General features: G+C 42.2%; 1 protein-coding gene and 2 long non-coding RNA genes across 4 annotated transcripts in view; all 3 read right to left on the bottom strand.

Annotated features, from left to right (window-relative positions):
* The window catches only part of LOC118218903 (protein NLRC3-like), a gene marked incomplete at its 3' end in the record, with an annotated part of 237,255 nt that overhangs the window by 11,809 nt on the left and 206,289 nt on the right, over window positions 1-19,157 (bottom strand). The window contains exons 6-7 of the mRNA XM_035401647.1: window positions 4,025-4,094; window positions 167-509 (exon numbers count right to left, since the gene is read on the bottom strand). Of these exons, the coding sequence (XP_035257538.1) occupies window positions 167-509; window positions 4,025-4,094 (413 nt within the window). The remainder of the gene's footprint in view (window positions 1-166; window positions 510-4,024; window positions 4,095-19,157) is intronic.
* On the bottom strand, window positions 4,603-7,524 carry LOC118218960. Of its 2 annotated transcripts, none has more exons than XR_004763605.1 (3): window positions 7,368-7,524; window positions 5,338-5,479; window positions 4,603-4,659 (listed from the first exon to the last, which is right to left on the bottom strand). It is a non-coding gene; the product is annotated as an uncharacterized LOC118218960 (long non-coding RNA). The 2 variants fall into 2 exon arrangements; XR_004763604.1 differs by having other exon boundaries at window positions 7,318-7,521.
* LOC118218957 lies at window positions 11,905-17,366 on the bottom strand. Its single transcript, XR_004763600.1, has 3 exons — window positions 17,121-17,366; window positions 13,847-13,955; window positions 11,905-12,039 (listed from the first exon to the last, which is right to left on the bottom strand). It is a non-coding gene; the product is annotated as an uncharacterized LOC118218957 (long non-coding RNA).

Raw genomic sequence — 19,157 nt, 5'->3', positions numbered from 1 at the left:
GTTGTGTGTGATGGTTTTTATATGCAAGACTGTTGATGTAAAACATTATTATCAAAGTGTGAATACTATAAATCAGTACTCTGTTATTTTGTACTCTGTTATATTTGTTGGCTAAACTCATTTCAGCATTCTAATGGCCACAGTAGCAATGAGAGAAAATTCTTACTGTGCTGCTCATCTCTCTCCAGTGGGTCAGTGACATCCTTCTTCTTCATGTTCCTCAGGATATGGAGTGTGATCTTCAGAGACCCCTCAATGCCACAGGTCTCCAGCATCTTCTCAACTATGTACAGGGCCTCAGGATCCTCTTGCTCTCTCTCAGTGCATTCTGGGTAATCAGCAATTTGATGACTCTTGAACAATTCCTTCATCTTCATAAACATATCCAGTAGAGAAGGATCTTCTGTTCTTCTACTGTTAAAGCATTCTGGGCAACCCTGACTCAGATGGCTCTGAAACAGTTTCAACTTTTCACTCTTCTTCAGCTTCATTAGAGTGCGCAGGAGAGACTGAAATAAACACATTTAGAGGTGTGCTGTATCAGAGTGTAAAATAAACACATGAAGAGGTGTGCTGTATCAGAGTGAAATAAATACATGAAGAGGGTATGCTGTCTCAGTGTGAAATAAACACATGACGAGGTGTGCTGTATCAGTGTGAAATAAACACATGAAGAGGTGTGCTGTATCAGTGTGAAATAAACACACGAAGAGGTGTGCTATCTCAGTGTGAAATAAACACATGAAGAGGGTTGCTGTATCAGAGCAATGGAAACAAAGCCTTGCTTTATTATGGGTGGCAGTGTAGTATAATGGGTAAGGAGCTGGTTTGAATCCCAGGTAGGACACTGCTGTTGTACCCTTGAGCAAGGTACTTAACCTGCATTGCTTCAGTTCATATCCAGCTGTATAAAAGGAAGCAATGTAAATGCTGCGTAAAAGGTTGTATAAGTCGCTCTGAATAAGAGTGACTACTAAATGCCTGCAATGTCTCATGTTTTCTCTTGTAGGAAGGCCAGGACAGGAAAAGATACTTTAGAACACATCAAGCAGCAGGTCTAAAGGCTATATTCGAAATGCAGCTTTTGCTCCTGATTTATGTTTTTTAGGGACAGTACTTGTGATGAATCACAAATGTCCTTGGAATAATTTAGTTGTTGAGTTGAATTAAGTTTCTCAGTGCAATACATTTTTTAATGCTAACTATACAAACTGAGTGCTGAGTGTCCATTCTACCTGTCCCGGGAGTTTTCCGCAGTGATCACTAGGGCTGTTTACATTCCACCACAAGCGGACACGACGAGGCTTTGTCGGTGTTACATGATGTGCTAAGCGGACTACAGACCAAGCACCCAGACGCTGCCCTCATCGTGGCAGGGGACTTCAACAAGGCAAACCTTATGCCAAGCTTTTACCAACACGTCAAATGTCCTACCCGAAAGGACAAGATATTTGATCACTGCTATTCACCGTTCAAGGAGGGCTACAAGGCTACCTCTCTACCATCATTTGGCAAATCAGGCAATGCCGCCATCTTCCTGATAACAGAATACAAACAACGGATGGTATGGGAAGAGGTGGTGTCACGAGAGGTCAAGAGCTGGACCGCCCAATCAGAGGACACTCTACAGGACGCGCTGGACGACGTCGACTGGGACAGGTTCCAGTCCACCTCTGATGACGTCAACGTGTTTACAGAAGTGGTGACCGGCTTCATTACAACGGTGGTGGACAAAGTTATCCCTACAGTGAAAGTTAAGTGTTTTCCTAACCAGAAACCGTGGGGTGACAGATCCATCCGCGTTGCTCTGAACGCACACACCACTGCCTATAACACGGGACTGGTGTCTGGGGACATGACGGAGTACAAGGCGGTGTCCTACAGGCTGAGGCGAGCAATCAAGGATGCGAAGCATCGCTACAAGGACAGAGTGGAGCTGAACTATTTTTATGCACGTTTAAAGGCTAACAATGCTAACATTAGCCCGGCGGCTAGCACAGTTAGCATGTATAACATGAGTTCTCCCCCTGGAGCTGCAAGCTCACTTGTCCTGTCAGAGCACTATGTGAGGGGAGCCTGGAAACGGGTGGACACCAGGGAAGCAGCAGGGCTAGACGGAATCTTCGGACAAGTCCTCAAGACCTGCGCTGATCTCCTGGCTCCTGTGTTCACCACCATAATCAACCTCTCCCTGGCCCAGTCCGTTGTCCCCACATGCTTCAAGAGGTCCACCATTGGCCCTGTACCCAAGAACGCTTCCCCAGCCTGCCTGAATGACTACCGCCCGGTAGCACTCACCTCGGTGGTGATGAAGTGCTTTGAGAGGCTAGTCAAAGACTACATCTGCTCCTCTCTTCCCAGCACCTTGGACCCTCTGCAGTTTGCTTACCACCCCAACAGATCCACGGACGATGCGGTCTGTCAGGTTCTGCATGCCACTCTCTCTCACCTCGACAACAGAGGGGGGGCTATGTAAGATTGCCGTTCATTGATTTCAGCTCAGTTTTCAATACCATAGTCCCCTCCAGACTGGCTGCTATACTGACTGACTGGGACTGAACACCTCCATTTGTGCCTGGATACTGTATTTCCTGACTGCCAGACCCCAGGTGGTTAGAGTGGATAAGCACACCTCAAACCCCCTCACCCTCACCCCCCAGGGGTGTGTGTTGAGCCCTCTGCTGTACTCCCTGTACACACATGACTATGAGGCCAGGTTTGAGTCCAACACCATCGTCAAGTTTGCTGACGACACAGTGGTGGTAGGCCCGATCACCAACGACAACGAGAAGGCCTATCTCCAGGAGGTGGCAGACCGGTCACTGTGGGGCCAGGACAACCGTCTCTTCCTGAACGTCAGCAAAACCAAGGAGATGGTGGTGGACTTCTGTAAGAAGAAACAGCTGAGGACCAACACCCCTCTACAGATCAATGGGTCACCGGTAGAGAGGGTGAGAAATTTCAAGTACCTCGGTGTCCACATCAGAGAGGACCTGACATGGACACTGCACACCAACACTGTGGTGAGAAAGGCAAGGCAGCGCCTGGATCACCTCAGACAGCTGAGGAAGTTCAGAGTCTCCAAGAAGATCCTGAAAACCTTCTACTCTGCAACCATTGAGAGAATCCTGCTGGGGAACATCACCGTCTGGTACGGGAACTGCTCCTCTCTGGACCGGAGAGCCCTGCAGAGGGTGGTGCGGTCAGCTGAGCGTACCATGGGGACCACACTCCCCACTCTGCAGGACCTGTACCCCAGGAGGTGCTTAAGCAGAGCAAAGAGGATTAGGAAGGACTCTTTCCATCCCAACAACGGACTGTTTGAGCTGCTGCGGTCAGGCAAATGCCTACGCAGCCACAGGACCAGCACTGAGAGACTTAGGAGGAGCTTCTTCCCTCAGGCCATCAGTGCTTTTAACTGCACTGCCTGGACAACTGTCCTGAAATAGTATTTTCACCACAAGCACATAGCACCTTTACCTCAATGTACACTGCAGCACCTTACCGTCCCACGGTTTACTTTATATTTTTCTTTTTTCTTTATTGTACTTATTTAATTATATATCATAGGTTGCACTGCTTCCTGTGACTTATTTTAGGACTTACTTTTTTTAAACTTATTTGTATTGCTCTTTTTTTTAAATAACTGCTCTTTATGTTCTTCTCTTTTAATTGTATTCATATGTTATATTATATTATGTTATTATTTTTATTTTATTTTTCTGTATATTCTTATTATTGAAGCGTTGTGTTGCAGTCTACAAAGAGTTTGTCTCACCAGCATTTCACTGTATGTACATGTATATGCATGTGACAAATAAAGCCTTTGAACTTTAAAACATTCTGTTTGGAGATTTCCACTGTCATCGTTTTTGGATCCTAAAAAAGAATCCAGTCATTCTGTGAGCCAAAGAGGGTCAGAGCACTTTTTATAAACGTTAATTAACCTGATTACACATTCAATCTGATCGTCTGAAAGTCAAATCAACTTCAAATATTGAAATAGAAAAAGTATATATCATACCTGTTTTAAGGGGGAACGTTTCTCTGAACTCTTCTTGTCTAAACGACTTAAATACAGTGAGCAGGGAATCCTGAGAATAAATCATGAGACACAACATAGTTAAACTCGTTTACTGTAGCTCTAACTCACAGCACATGGAGACAGAGCTTCCAGGTAAACTCATCTCCTTACTGCAGCTCTAACTCACAGTGCATGGAGAAAGAGCTTCCAGGTAAACTCATCTCCTTACTGCAGCTCTAACTCACAGTACATGGAGACAGAGCTTCCAGTTAAACTCATCCTCTAACTGCAGCTCTAACTCACAGCACATGGAGACAGAGCTTCCAGTTAAACTCATCCTCTTACTGCAGCTCTAACTCACATCACATCTGAATGTGATATAAAACACATCATGACACTTTAAAATGAGTTAATACACACATGTTGACGAGAATGTGCTATCATACACCCCACTAAACCAAAAGGTAGCCACTGAGATTTAAGTTTTATTCAACCATAGTGTCAGTATGAACTTGTTTCATTACCTTTGATCACCTGTGAACTCTCCTCTGAAGTTGACTGGAAAATGCATTGAATGATCACTCTTCATAGACAGACAGCTGGGTACAGGTGACCCTGCCCTCTCTACCCGGACCCTGTGAACAAACATGGAGACAGAGCTTCCATTTAAACTCATCTTCTTACTGCAGCTCTCTAACTCACAGCACATGGAGACAGAGCTTCCAGTAAAACTCATCTTCTTACTGCAGCTCTAACTCACAGCACATGGAGACAAGGCTTCCAGTTAAACTCATCCTCTAACTGCAGCTCTAACTCAGCACATGGAGACAGAGCTTCCAGTTAAACTCATCCTCTTACTGCAGCTCTAACTCACAGCACATGGAGACAGAGCTTCCAGTTAAACTCATCCTCTCACTGCAGCTCTAACTCCCAGCACATGGAGACAGAGCTTCAAGTTAAACTCATCCTCTTATTGCAGCTCTAACTCACAGCACATGGAGACAGAGCTTCCAGTTAAACTCATCCTCTTACTGCAGCTCTAACTCACAGCACATTGAGACAGAGCTTCCAGTTAAACTCATCCTCTCACTGCAGCTCTAACTCACAGCACATGGAGACAGAGCTTCCAGTTAAACTCATCATCTTACTGCACCTCTAACTCACAGCACATGGAGACAGAGCTTCCAGTTAAACTCATCCTCTCACTGCAGCTCTAACTCACAGCACATGGAGACAGAGCTTCCAGTTAAACTCATCCTCTTACTGCAGCTCTAACTCACAGCATATTGACTCTCTGATTCATGCATTTTTACCTCTTTCTCGCAGGGCCGTGGGTTCCATCGTCAGTCTTGGTCTCCTCTGAGGAACTCATTTTAGAAACAGCGCCCCCTGTCTCAGGACACCTGAACACACCAGATCAGATTCACAAGTGGGTTCTGACCCAAATTGGCGGACCTGTAAATACACACAAGAAGAACATGATAACGCACAGACATAATAATACACTGTGAGGGCCACATAATGTAAATGTGTAACACAAAAAGGTAATTAAATTAAGTTTGGTGCATTAAAATATGTATGCACCATATTATGTTATTTGTGCATTTTATCCCACTGATATACTCAATGTATGTATTGATCTCATAAAAAACACGTTTTCAACGTACAAAAATGCCAAGTTACTCACACATACAAGACATACACCGTCTATAACTCATTCATTCAGACTGCCAAAATCCAGGCCTGCCATTAAAAGTATTGATATCAAAATGACGCCAAGTTACGGTACTACAAACAATATAGGCTATCTTGCCTCACCGAAATTAAATAAGATGTATTCCAAAGCAATACTACCCAATATTTCCTCAATTCTTTCAAGTCACTTGGCCCTGTGTGTATAAGCATGCAGTACGTGGACAGGCCAAACATATGTGTGGATGGCTTTCTCACAGTCAAGATTGATTGAATAGGCGTCTATGTGTCCAATTTGTATTGGTATGTATGTATTTCGCTGGCCAGCCTTTCTGTTGTGTGAATGATTGTATGTTTCTTGGTATAAATGTCTGTTCGTAAATGTGAATGTAACAAGCTGCGAGGGAAATGTCCCCATGGGGATAAAGAAGTTCTCTATGTATGTATGTACAATCTCATAAAAAACATGTTTTCAACGTAAAAAAAACGCCAAGTTACTCACACATACAAGACCAGTCCAGGCCTGCCATTAAAAGTATTGATATCAAAATGACGCCAAGTTATGGTACTACAAACAATATAGGCTATCTTGCCTCACCGAAATTAAATAAGATGTATTCCAAAGCAATGCTACCCAATATTTCCTCAATTCTTTCAAGTCACTTGGCCCTGTGTTTTGTAATCTTACCATTTTACAATGTCATGCAAACTTTGTGTCAGATCAAAGTGTCAAATATTTCGAATTGCCTCATGGAACACATTGAAATTCATGTAGAAAACTGCTGGTCAGTAACTACAGGCAGCATATTTCTCCACAAAACATATGTTTATACTTGCTTCTGAACTGAATTTCAGTACATATACAAGTGATTGTATATTTGCTACGTACCATAAATACTGCATGTAAAATACATATTTTACATACATACATACATAGAGAACTTCTTTATCCCCATGGGGACATTTCCCTCGCAGCATGTTACATTCACATTTACGAACAGACATTTATACCACGAAACATACAATCATTCACACAACAGAAAGGCTGGGCAGCGAAATACATACATACCAATACAAATTGGACATATAGACGCCTATTCAATCAATCTTGACTGTGAGAAAGCCATCCACACATAATTTTGGCCTGTCCATGTACTGCATGCTTATACACACAGGGTCAAGTGACTTGAAAGAATTGAGGAAATATTGGGTAGCATTGCTTTGGAATACATTTTATGTAATTTCGGTGAGGCAAGATAGCCTATATTGTTTGTAGTACCGTAACTTGGCGTCATTTTGATATCAATCCTTTAAATCGCCGGCCTGGATTTTGGCAGTCTGAATGAATGAGCTATAGACGGGGTATGTCTTGTATGTGTGAGTAACTTGGCATTTTTGTACGTTGAGAACGTGTTTTTTATGAGATGATAGTATTGCCTATGTGCCATTATCTGTATTGTCTATTTTACCTGCTATGGACCTCTTTTTAAGATGAGTCTTGAATAAAGTTGTAATGAAAGCTCTTAGCTTATCAGGCTAAGTTTTTTAGTGCCAGTTGTCAGTTTTTCTGAATTACGCGGGTTAATGCGATTATAGCCTACCTGAAGATTCCTATTCCTCCCCGCTCCCCTTTACCTTCAGCTTGTCTTACCTCAGTTCCACTCCACAACAGGCTGTTCACTCCGTTTTTTTACATTTATTTTAATTCCTTCTTTTCTAGGGATTCTTTCTCTTCCGTTTTTAAAATGGCCGTTAAGTTTCGGTTTCTCTTTTGGACCGCATTTCCTTGCTTAGGTTTACTGGCTCAACTGAGTGTTCGATGGGCGGAGTTTTGTATATTTTGTACTTTTTTATTAGCTGCATCACTCACTGTATTTAATAAGTCATGCAGAAGAAACAAATATTTAATCCATGTAGATCTTTGCCACATACATATATCAGGCCTATTCAACAACTCGTGAATTATATTAATGTTGGGATTTAACATCTCCTTCCAGCAGGTTCTTGTTATCTTAGCAGATTCCTGGCACACTTAAGTGTTTTTGGGACCAGGACTTTGTTTCACGGTCTTTGTCTAAACTATTTAGCCAATCTAATATGCAGTAAAGTCATGTTTGGTGTTGTTGGAGAGCTAATATCATGAGCAGTTAGATGGTCTCATTCTATGTTAAGAATGTTGTCATTCGAAGTTTATGTGTCACATGAAAGTGAAACACCCATCACGGAAATTTAGCTATTCAGCTGTTACACCTGAAATTGTGAAAATGGCGACACTATGTTTGAACAATTGTCTGCATCCAGTGCTTTGGGTGCTGTTTGGAATAAAATAATTCTTTTTCTTTTTATTATTATTCACAAATATGATTTTTACATTGTAAAATAAATGGTACTATTGTGCTAAACTTTATGCAACCCACAGCCATACGGTGCATTAATTGGGAAAATATCTGGATAGTTTTGTAAGATTAAAAAATGTTTTAATAGGCCACAATATTTGCCATTATTATATGTATTTATTTATTCACTGCCCCACCCCTTTTTTATATGAAAAGTATTGATGTCAAAAAACTTTTAAAGGCCTAGATTTTGCAAGTTTTAATTATAGGCTTATAGACAGTGCTTTGTGTGGGTGAGTATCTTGGCATTTTTGTACGTTGAAAACGTGTTTTTTGTCATGGTTCTGTGTTTCTGTCTGTTTTTCCCTGTTGGGCCGCCAGATGGCAGGATTGTTTGTTTGTTTGCTGAACAGGTTACCCTACAGCAGTGGTGTCAAACTCGTGCCATGGAGGGCCGTGTGTATGCAGGTTTTCATTCCAGCCTCAGATCTTGATTATATAATTAGTTAAATTATTTGCTGAATTAGGGATGCAGGTTTGTGCACAATGGTGACCCGACGTCTATGGTGACCCCCATTGTCTAAATAAAAATTTTCTTATATTCTGTGCTTCAATGCAGTTAAACGCATATGGCTGAATGAGTAATTGGACTCAATTAAGGCAGCATTAATTAGTTGGAATGAAAACCTGCATACACACGGCCCTCCATGGCACAAGTTTGACACCACTGCCCTACAGGGTTGGAGTCCTGATCTGTGGTCACTTCTGGCACTACGATCTTTACTTCACTCTAGTGTGTTTTTCTGCACCTCTGCACCTTGAACTAATGCACTTGTACATGCACAAGATGCCTTTCAGTGTGGAGAGTATGTATAATGTTCTTAAAATGTTTTCAGAAATTGCATGGCACTTTCTAAAATGGCCTTAACTTGATGTACTTAAAACTAGTTTTTCCTATACATATAAAGGTTATAGATAAATACTTGTGACCTTTGTGACAGAAATTACTTGCACATGGAAAATACAGTGGATTTCATATAAGCCATCTCTACTGAACTTGACTTGACTTTATTGTCCCTGTAGAGAAATGTGGATTGCAGCACTGTGTTATGTTAAAGGGCTCACAGATGCAGACAATAGAAAGTTAGAAACATTGCAAATGTCACAGTAGTAGTAGCACAGGAGTATACAATATGCAGAGATGTTACACAGGCAGCCCAGTGTGACACATTACATTACGGGCATTTAGCAGACGCTCTTATCCAGAGCGACTTACACAACTTTTACATAGCATTTTACATTGTATCCATTTATACAGCTGGATATATACTGAAGCAATTCCAGTTAAGTACCTTGCTCAAGGGTACAACGGCAGTGTCCTTACCCAGGAATCGAACCTGCAACCTTTCGGTTACAAGCCCAGTTCCTTACCCACTGTGCTACACAGACAGCTGGAGCAGCCAGATCAGCTGGTATTAGGCGTGGCTGGTGCCTGATGGCTCTCTGGTGTCTGAGTGAGTTCCAGTTTTATTTTTGAAAGTAGAAATATATAACTTGACATAACTGCGAGACAATATTTTACAGTAAGATAAGAGACGCCACCTCCCACCCCAGTGACCACAGATTGTAGCCCCTACTGTAGCTCAGTCATCCGCAGTAATCCGGAAGTGACGCAAGCTGTACCTCATTGGTCCAGAACAAATATTGGCACTCTACCCAAATGACGCAATAAATCATGAAATCGACCCATGGACAGTCATAAGACGAATAAAATACACCTATTATGACTATTTGTTCTTGTGAGAAAAAATTATTGACTTTGTATTTTGATCGCATTTGTACCGTAGACTTACATGGAAACCGGATATGAAAACACCTATACTGGAGCCATCCGTAGTGGCGCTAGTGAGCAACCAGGAACTACAACACCAGGAAATGAGCTTCAAAAACGAAGTCTGGTTTTGGCCGCTTGGTTAAAACCTAGTGGACCGAACCGGCCGACGTCACAGACAGGCGCGGTGTAACTTTATCACTCAGTCAGTCAGTCAGTCACAGACATTCGCGTTTGTAGGGCTGGCCCCGCTGTTGCGATCCGGCCAAAAATAGGTCAGTTCTAAAGGCACCCCGAGGAAGCCGTGAGTCTCTTAATTGTTGGTAGAGAGATCCAATCAAATCCCCGTTCGCTACCAAGAATCTACCAATGAATTAAAGGGGATAGCCAATCAGAGCGCGTATGTCTACCAAGACCAATCCCTTGCTCGAGTCTCCCGGGCTGAGAGACGCGCAAATATTGAATGAGGTAAATCGCTGTTTTATTTTCCTGCGTCGATAAGTAAAGATAACCGCAAATTTAACTGAATCATAACTGGGAAAAAGTTACAACAAGCTATGGATAAGTATGGTAACGTTACCAAATGTAAAGAAATATTAATTTTTACAGTGTTACCTTAGTTAAATCAGCTTCAAACAAGGTAGCCAACTAACGTTCACCGGTTTAAATTACGGTAGACGATCTAATCTGAGGAACTGTTCTTAATTTACACCAGGCGCAACAAGGTAAATATAATTTTAACCTTTAAGTGTATTTTCTTTGGCATTATAAATAGCTTGTTTTATATAAGTTTAATATATTAATGCAGCCGTTTTTATGCCTTTAATTTATCTGAATGATCCTTTGTAACTAGCTATCTGGATTGAACTCTGGCCATTTATAGCTAATCAAATAACCTTGCTCACACTAAGAAAATAAAATGTCCGAGAAATAACCTATAGCTAGCTACATTTTTATTCTTCTTTCTTCATTGCGCCAAGTTACAACTTCTCGGGGCGGCATGTCCCATACCTATACACCACTGAGAGTTTGGCACTTTTCAGGGTTCCCCACAAAAATAACCACAACAGCCATAAACCACAACAGCCATAAACACTCAGCCCTTAAAAACATTAATTTCTGTACATTCTGACCGCATTTCAACAGAATTCGTAAACCACTTCACACGTCCACACAATAAAGCCCCAAACTAAGGGGATTTTGCGTTTTCTCCTTCTTCTCCTCCTCCTCCTTCCTGCCGCCTAGCCTACAAACAAAATGTCTCCCCATTGGACATTTTACCAACACCAGCCAATCCTTCACCTACACGATCCAATCAAAATCTCACATACACATGCAAAATAGACATATCTTTTTACTCTAAAACATTTCTTATCTCAACAACTAGTCCCTTTGTGGCTGAGTGGTCAATGTCATGGTCTAGGGATCACAGGATTCCAAACCCCACTGGAAGCAAGTTTCTGAACTGTGCTTTTTTGCTCACTAATATTTGCTTATTTATCAACAATTGCTTTTGCACCACATCTACCCAGCTTTCACTGAACATATACACTCCATTATGATGTACCATCTGCAGGTTCACTTAATTGGCTACAATATCTTCTGTAAAACCACGGACAAGTTTGACCAAAAAATTTCACGCATTGAACAGCTATGTCATGGTGGCACACTGCCAGAGTTAGAGTATAAAGGTTGGAACACAACCAGAGAGTCAGTTAGAGGGGAGGACACCAAAATCAGATGCCCTCCTTATCTCTAGATTGCAGTGTTTGAAACAGTGCCTGTTTGTACACACTTACACAGAGAGAATAAGGACACAGTGCTGTCTATACACAGTTACAAGGGAATAAGAACACAGGGCTGTTTGTACACAGTAGCACAGAGAGAATAAGAACACAGTGCTGTCTGTACAAAGTTGCACAGGGAGAATAAGGACACAGAGCTGTCTGTACACAGTTACACAGGGAGAATAAGGACACAGTGCTGTTTGTACAGTAGCACAGAGTGGAAGGACTAAACAGTGCAGGTATACACACTTTATTGATGTCTGGGGTTGCGCTGTGTTATAGCTTGTGCTGCACGCACACCCAGTGCTGTTAGAAAAAAGAGGCCAATCAATCCTCCGGCCACTGATAGCATGATCTGGGCTCCAGGCCCTGCAAGGAGTGAGAAAAGCAACCATTCTAATCCACTCTACTACAATCACACAACACATTCTAATTCCTTCTACTATGACCACACAACGCATTCTAATCCATTCTACTACAATCGCACAACACATTCTAATTCATTCTACTACAATCGCACAACACATTCTAATCCATTCTACTACAAACACAAAACACATTCTAATTCATTCTACTACAATCACACAACACATTCTAACCCATTCTACTACAAACACACAACACATTCTAATTCATTCTACTACAATCACACAACACATTCTAATCCATTCTACTACAATCACACAGCACATTCTAATTCATTCTACTACAATCACACAATGCATTCTAATCCGTTCTACTACAATCACACAACACATTCTAATCCGTTCTACTACAATCACACAACACATTCTAATTCATTCTACTACAATCACACAACACATTCTAATCCATTCTACTACAAACACACAACACATTCTAATCCATTCTACTACAAACACACAACACATTCTAATCCATTCTACTACAATCACACAACACATTCTAATCCATTCTACTACAATCACACAATGCATTCTAATCCGTTCTACTACAATCACACAACACATTCTAATCCGTTCTACTACAATCACACAACACATTCTAATTCATTCTACTACAATCACACAACACACACAACACATTCTAATCCATTCTACTACAAACACACAACACATTCTAATTCATTCTACTACAATCACTCAACACATTCTAATCAGTTCTGCTACAATCACACAACACATACTAATTCATTCTACTACAATCACACAACACATTCTAATTCATTCTACTACAATCACACAACACACACAACACAGTCTAAACAACAATCAATCACAACACACATTAAAATTCAGTTTAGAACAGGGTAAACAACAATCAATCACAACACCACATTCTAATTCAGTCTAGCACAGTCTAAACAACAATCAGTCACACAACACATTCTAATTCAGTCTAGCACAGTCTAAACAACAATCAATCACAACACCACATTCTAATTCAGTCTAGAACAGTCTAAACAACAATCAGTCACACAACACATTCTAATTCAGTCTAGAACAGTCTAAAAAAACAATCAGTCACACAACACATTCTAATTCAGTCTAGAACAGGGTAAACAACAATCAGTCACACAACACATTCCAATTCAGTCTAGAACAGTCTAAACAACAATCAATTACAACACAGAATCTACCAGCCCCCCCTCCCGCCCCGCCCCGCCCAGAATGATTTATTTTCATGGGGCCGAAAATCCCTGGCCGCGCCCCTGTGGAAAAGTGCTATATAAATGCAATGATTCATTCAGTCATTCATTATTTGGCAGTTTAATGCAAATATCTGAATGCCCACCTATTCAAACTAGCCCTTAACTACTTATTCTATTTTAAATAAACAGAACAAACCCTTCTCTTTTCGTATGCAAGTTGAGGCATGCAGTCCATCAGTGACATATGATTGAACCATAGCTGTAACTAGCCATGTGACACTAGTTGAAAACATATTCCAAGTAACCAAATTGTGAATTGTAAATATTACCGCTTTTACAAGAACCACTACTTTTGTAGCGGAAAAAATAATAATAAACTACAATATGCACACATGTATGCACTCACAGTCACAGTCACTCACTACCTCACTCACACGCTCACAGTCCATCATTAACACACAATCATGCATTAACTCACACACTCACGCACGCACACACACACGCTCACAGTTACTCACACACACACACACACAGCATTCCACTCACAGTTTGTCAGTTTCCTCTTTGCTGCAGAGATGGGTCCTGCTGAAAGAATAGCTGTGAGTTTGTCCGGTAGATCTCTTCTCACCTTTTGGTTTTGCCTGGGAGAGCAGTTCTGTACAGATAAATACAGGGGGAATGTTTAACCAGCATGCGAACAAACGCGTAGGATGATTGCTGAACTATTCTCCGCATTTTCTAACATTCAAGATCTGTAAACCTTGTGCTAACGGAAGATTTAATATATAAATTACGCAACACGCAGAAAGTAGAAGTGGAGGAACTAGTGTGAGGTGGGTTTGTTCCCATTCTTCAGAAAAGAGCCTATGAGGACTGAATTGCGTGCATCAGAAAAACAGTGAGCAATATAAATATCTAAATAAAAATAAATATTGAACTGAGAAGAATGACTGAAAAATACCTATTATTTGGTCACCACATATTGAACACTCAAAACGGTTGGCTTATGCAATGTTGGTGGTTTTAGTGTGAACATGTATTATATGGTCTTTTTAAATTGCGGTCTATCCATTAATGTATTAACTGTTTATCAATGATAGTAACATTACATGACTTTACATTTATTTGGCAGATGCTTTTATCCAAAGCAATGTTCAATAAGTGCATACCCAAGGTTTTATTAATATTGTGTAATGTAAACACATGCATGGTCAGTAAAGGGGTGTGTCCTGACAGACTGGGGCTCAGATGAGGCCTGTCACATCCCTGGCAGTGAACACAGGAAGCTCTCAGGCCAGGCTGCTGGCTGACCTGTCTCAAACACACCCATCGTTGTCTGCCCTCTTACTCAAAGCCCAGCCTGAGGGTGAGGCAGCTGGGTCCCTGTAGCAGCCAATAATGTAATAACTTACTCAAAACCCAGCTTGGCTTCCCGGGAATTTACCAAGGTGCAGTTTGTGGCAGCAGGGAGTTACCATTGTGTGCAGTTTGCAGTGGCGGGGAGTTACCATTGTGTACAGATTGCAGTGGTGGAGAGTTACCATTGTGTACAGATTGCAGCGGTGGGGAGTTACCGTTGTGCAGTTCTCATCTTGGCTGCATATTCTGCTCAGGCAGTGAAGGTAGATGTGGGAGTGGTCAGACATGGTGAACATCTGAACAGAGAACCTCTTCCTTTGAGGGGAACTGCTCTGGAGGTACCAGCGGAAGGTTCTGTCGTTTGGGCAGCTGAAAGGATAATGGGCTGTGTGCCTAATTAAAGCCTTTCAAACATATCCAAGCATCCCGTATTTACCTCCACCCCCTATTGAACAAAATCCCCCAACACACTCATTGAAATTTATTAGGAGCACAACTTACTCTTATGACAATATAGCTTCAAAGAACAATTAACAGGGGCCAAGTGCCAGTAGCCTAATTAAAGCTAGCAGTCTTTCTACATATGACGACAAAATATTTAGAATATGGCCCAACGTATGAATACCAGCCAAAATGTGAGGCTATCATGTTCATTAGCACTCTGGCACCACCTTCAGAGTCTGGGGTTAAAACACTGTTGTTTGTGAAGCAGAATTTCATTTTGAGGATTGTATCAGTTATAGTGCACCTATAAGATCAATTTACGTAATCTTCTGTATATTGTGTCTCGGATCATAGATTCATGTTTCATGAATGTAGGCCTAATGTCTGGGTGGTATTAAAATGCAATAATAAGAGCAATATTACTAATGTAATTAGTGTTTCCCATACGACCTTCAGTTTAATACTTTGTGTAGGATTATGCATATCACATTTTGCTCTGAAGTGTATCTTTTGTCATTTCATATTTGGAGCATTCTAGCAAGACCATATATTTGGATTGGGCCAACTCTGGTTTAGGGCTAGAGTCATGATGTAGGTGCCAATGTAAATTCTGTGTTTCATCACAGAAAGTCACACCATCTGACAAGTTCATACCATGCCATGGCTTTTTTCCCCACACACGCTGCAAGTTTATACATTTTAATAAGTTATTCAAGACCATATGCACAACATGTTGTATACCAAACCTTCAATATGAAATATTGTGCAGACCCAAATAGCCTCTAGGTCAAACAGGACAGGATTGTTTAACACTTTGATCGTTTAATGTTTTTTTTATGGGGCGACATAGCTCAGAAGGTAAGAGTGTTTGGTTTGTCTGGCAGTCGGAGGGTTGCCGGTTTGATCCCCCCCCTTGGGTGTGTCGAAGTGTCCCTGAGCCGGACACCTAACCCCTAATTGCTCCCAACGAGCAAGTCGGATAATAAGCCATCTACCGCCACCCTAATAAGCCACCTACCGTCACCCTAATAAGCCATCTACCGTCACCCTAATAAGCCATCTACCGCCACCCTAATAAGCCACCTACCGTCACCCTAATAAGCCATCTACCGTCACCCTAATAAGCCATCTACCGTCACCCTAATAAGCCATCTACCATCACCCTAATAAGCCATCTACGGTCGCCCTAATAAGCCATCTACCGTCACCCTAATAAGCCATCTACGGTCGCCCTAATAAGCCATCTACCGTCACCCTAATAAGCCATCTACCACTGTGAAAAATTTATTAAAGGGCAAAATTTCCCAAACACAGAAAGAGAAATAAAACCAGAAATTGCTAAAAATATAATATGAAGAATAAAAATGACATTTAAAAAAAAAAACAAAAGCCATTAAATTACCCAGGTTCATGTTATTGGTATAAAGAGTGCAATCCTAATGTTATCTGTAATAGGGCTATTCAACTGGCAGCCTGGGCATCAAATGCAACCTACCACTGATGCACTCTTGGGCCTCCAAAATAAAGCCTTTTTATAAGGCATCTACTGTTATCACACATGTACAATAAAATCTTATTCATACACAGTTTTAAAAGTACATGTTAATGAGACAAATACTACACATGTACATGTCAGCAGAGCTTGAGGCACTGGAAATTAATTAATTATGATTACAATAAGGCAGCATCAACACAACAATCAAATCACAGACAAAACGTAAAGCAAGAGACAGAACTCACCCCCTCACCCCCCCCCCCCCCCTCAGGAGCAGAGAACTCACCCTCTACCCTTGGGAACAAAGGACTAACCCCCCCCTCCTCAGGAACAGAGGACTCACCCCCTCACCCCCCCCCCTCCTCAGGAACAGAGGACTCCCCCCCCCCCCCCCCCCCACCCCTCAGGAGCAGAGAACTCATCACCCTGAGGAACAGAGGACTCACCCCCTCAGGAACGCAGAACTCAACCACACCCCCACACCCCGCCCCCCTCCTCCGCCCTCAATGTGAGAGAACTCACCCCCCCTTCAGGAAAAAAGCCTTCTTCTCCTCTTGTGGGTCTGCGGTCTGTGTGGCCCAGCAGGACTCCAGCTGTAGGCTCATGTTGTAGGCCAGGCTGTTCTCACAGTGCAGGGTCACCTGGATGTACAGCTGCTCTGCAGAAGGGAGCTCCACAGGGCCAGTGTAGTTGTATGCGTAAGATGAGTCACTGTACAAGGCCATGCTGATCTCCAGGAGGCGGGACGAATTCACCTGCACCACACTGTGACAGGTAACCCTGCAGAGGAGCAGAGCAGAATACACAGCAAACACATCATCCGTGTCCACATCCACTAGATTTCCATGAAAAGCACCATTTGTTTTTTTTAAATAGCATGTGACGACCCGCCCCCTTTTGGGTTGTTTCTGTTCACTTCTGTTCTACATTGTCATTCTAGGTTGGGAGGCGGCTCATCAGAGCTGAGGGCGTACACCTGGATCTGGGCGTGGCCTCCAGCATAAAGGCTGCTGCCAGTTCCCAGTGTGGCCTCTCTCTCCAGTCCGCTGCATACTTAATTAGTTTGGTTATTGTTTGGGTTCACTCCTTGCAACACACACAACATATTCTACACACCCACACTCACTTACACCATTGATTCTACTGACGCTCATATACATAACATAGTTGATGTAGTTCTTTTCTTGACCTTTGTTAATAAATTATTTGATTATTTAATGGTTTCATGTGTCCCCCAACCTGAGAGCCAGGGGTTGTAACAACATGGGGGCTCGTCCTTTAAATTCATTTCTAAATTTGGGTAAGCATTTCTTTGTAATTTGTTAATTTGTTGTATTGGTTTAATTGATAGTGCTGTTTGGTCACTTTCAGCCTCATGAGTTCTATTGGAAGCGTAGGCTGGTAAGTATATTGGCTTTTCATTTGTTTGGCTGTATAGTCATTTTGGGTTAAGTTGCGCTATTTGTTTGGGGGACACTGATTTTGTTAAGGTCTGTATGTCCTAAATTGGATTATTGTTTGTGCGCCGTGTGTGTAGTGGGGAGAGCCTGTTGCTAGGAGTATTGTGTTATATGCAAAATTGACCAAGGTATGTAGGGGCTGCCACCTGTGTGCAATTAAGTTTCAGAATTCTTTCCCTGTTAGGAATAGCGGCGTGTCTCCTTTGGGGTACGTCGGATTAAAAACTGTAGTGTTGTGGTGAAAGTGATTAGTAGCAGTTGTCTCAGGGGCACTTCCGTGGTGTTGAGAGGGTTGCTGATTGCCAGTCGCTCCCTCGCCCCATCGAGCTTTAGGTGCATAAGTACCCGTCACCGGTAGCCACATGAAGACTAGGGGAGAGTTAGTTAGCTTCATGGTTAGGCAGTTAGTGGGGGAGTTCTGATACTTTTTTGCGCACTTCTCGTTTTCTCTGTCCTTGTGTTAATTTGCATGGAGTGGTCCAGCATGGCAAATGCTGAGGAGTTTATCCGTTGTCCCTCAGAGGAATCGTTAGAGCAATGCACCAAGGAACAATTGCTTAAGATTGCGGAACATTACTCGCTTGATATTGGGGATAAAAGGCTTAGTAAAGATAACGTTAAGGCTATGTTGAAATCCAATTTATGGGATATGGGGGTCTTGTCAGGAAAGTTAGATAAGAGCCCTGGTCAGCTTCTCCAGTCATCCGTAGGTGGTAACTTCACTTTTGAACAGCAGAAAGAGTTGCTCTTGTTACAGCTGGAACGTGACCAATCAAAGCGTCACGCCGAGTTAGAACTGGAGAAAGCCAAACTGGAGTTACAGCATTTCAAATTGGATTTAATTAGGCAAGGTAAAATGGCAGGGGATCTAAGCGGGGATTGTGCTGCTTCTCCTGGTGCTTCTCCACACCTGTTTGATGTTCGTAACTTGCGTCTTCTGCCGCAGTTCAGTGAACAAGATCCAGACACTTTCTTCTCTCTGTTTGAGCGTGTTGCGGACTCAAGGGGGTGGCCTGACGCTGATCGCACTTTGTTACTGCAGTGCGTCTTGACGGGTAAGGCACAGGAGGCGTGCTGCTCTCAGTTCAGCTGATGGTTG

The sequence above is a fragment of the Anguilla anguilla genome, chromosome 19, assembly GCF_013347855.1.
Source record: "Anguilla anguilla isolate fAngAng1 chromosome 19, fAngAng1.pri, whole genome shotgun sequence".
In the NCBI taxonomy this organism is placed as follows: domain Eukaryota; kingdom Metazoa; phylum Chordata; class Actinopteri; order Anguilliformes; family Anguillidae; genus Anguilla; species Anguilla anguilla.
This window is presented reverse-complemented; position numbering and strand designations above follow the sequence as displayed.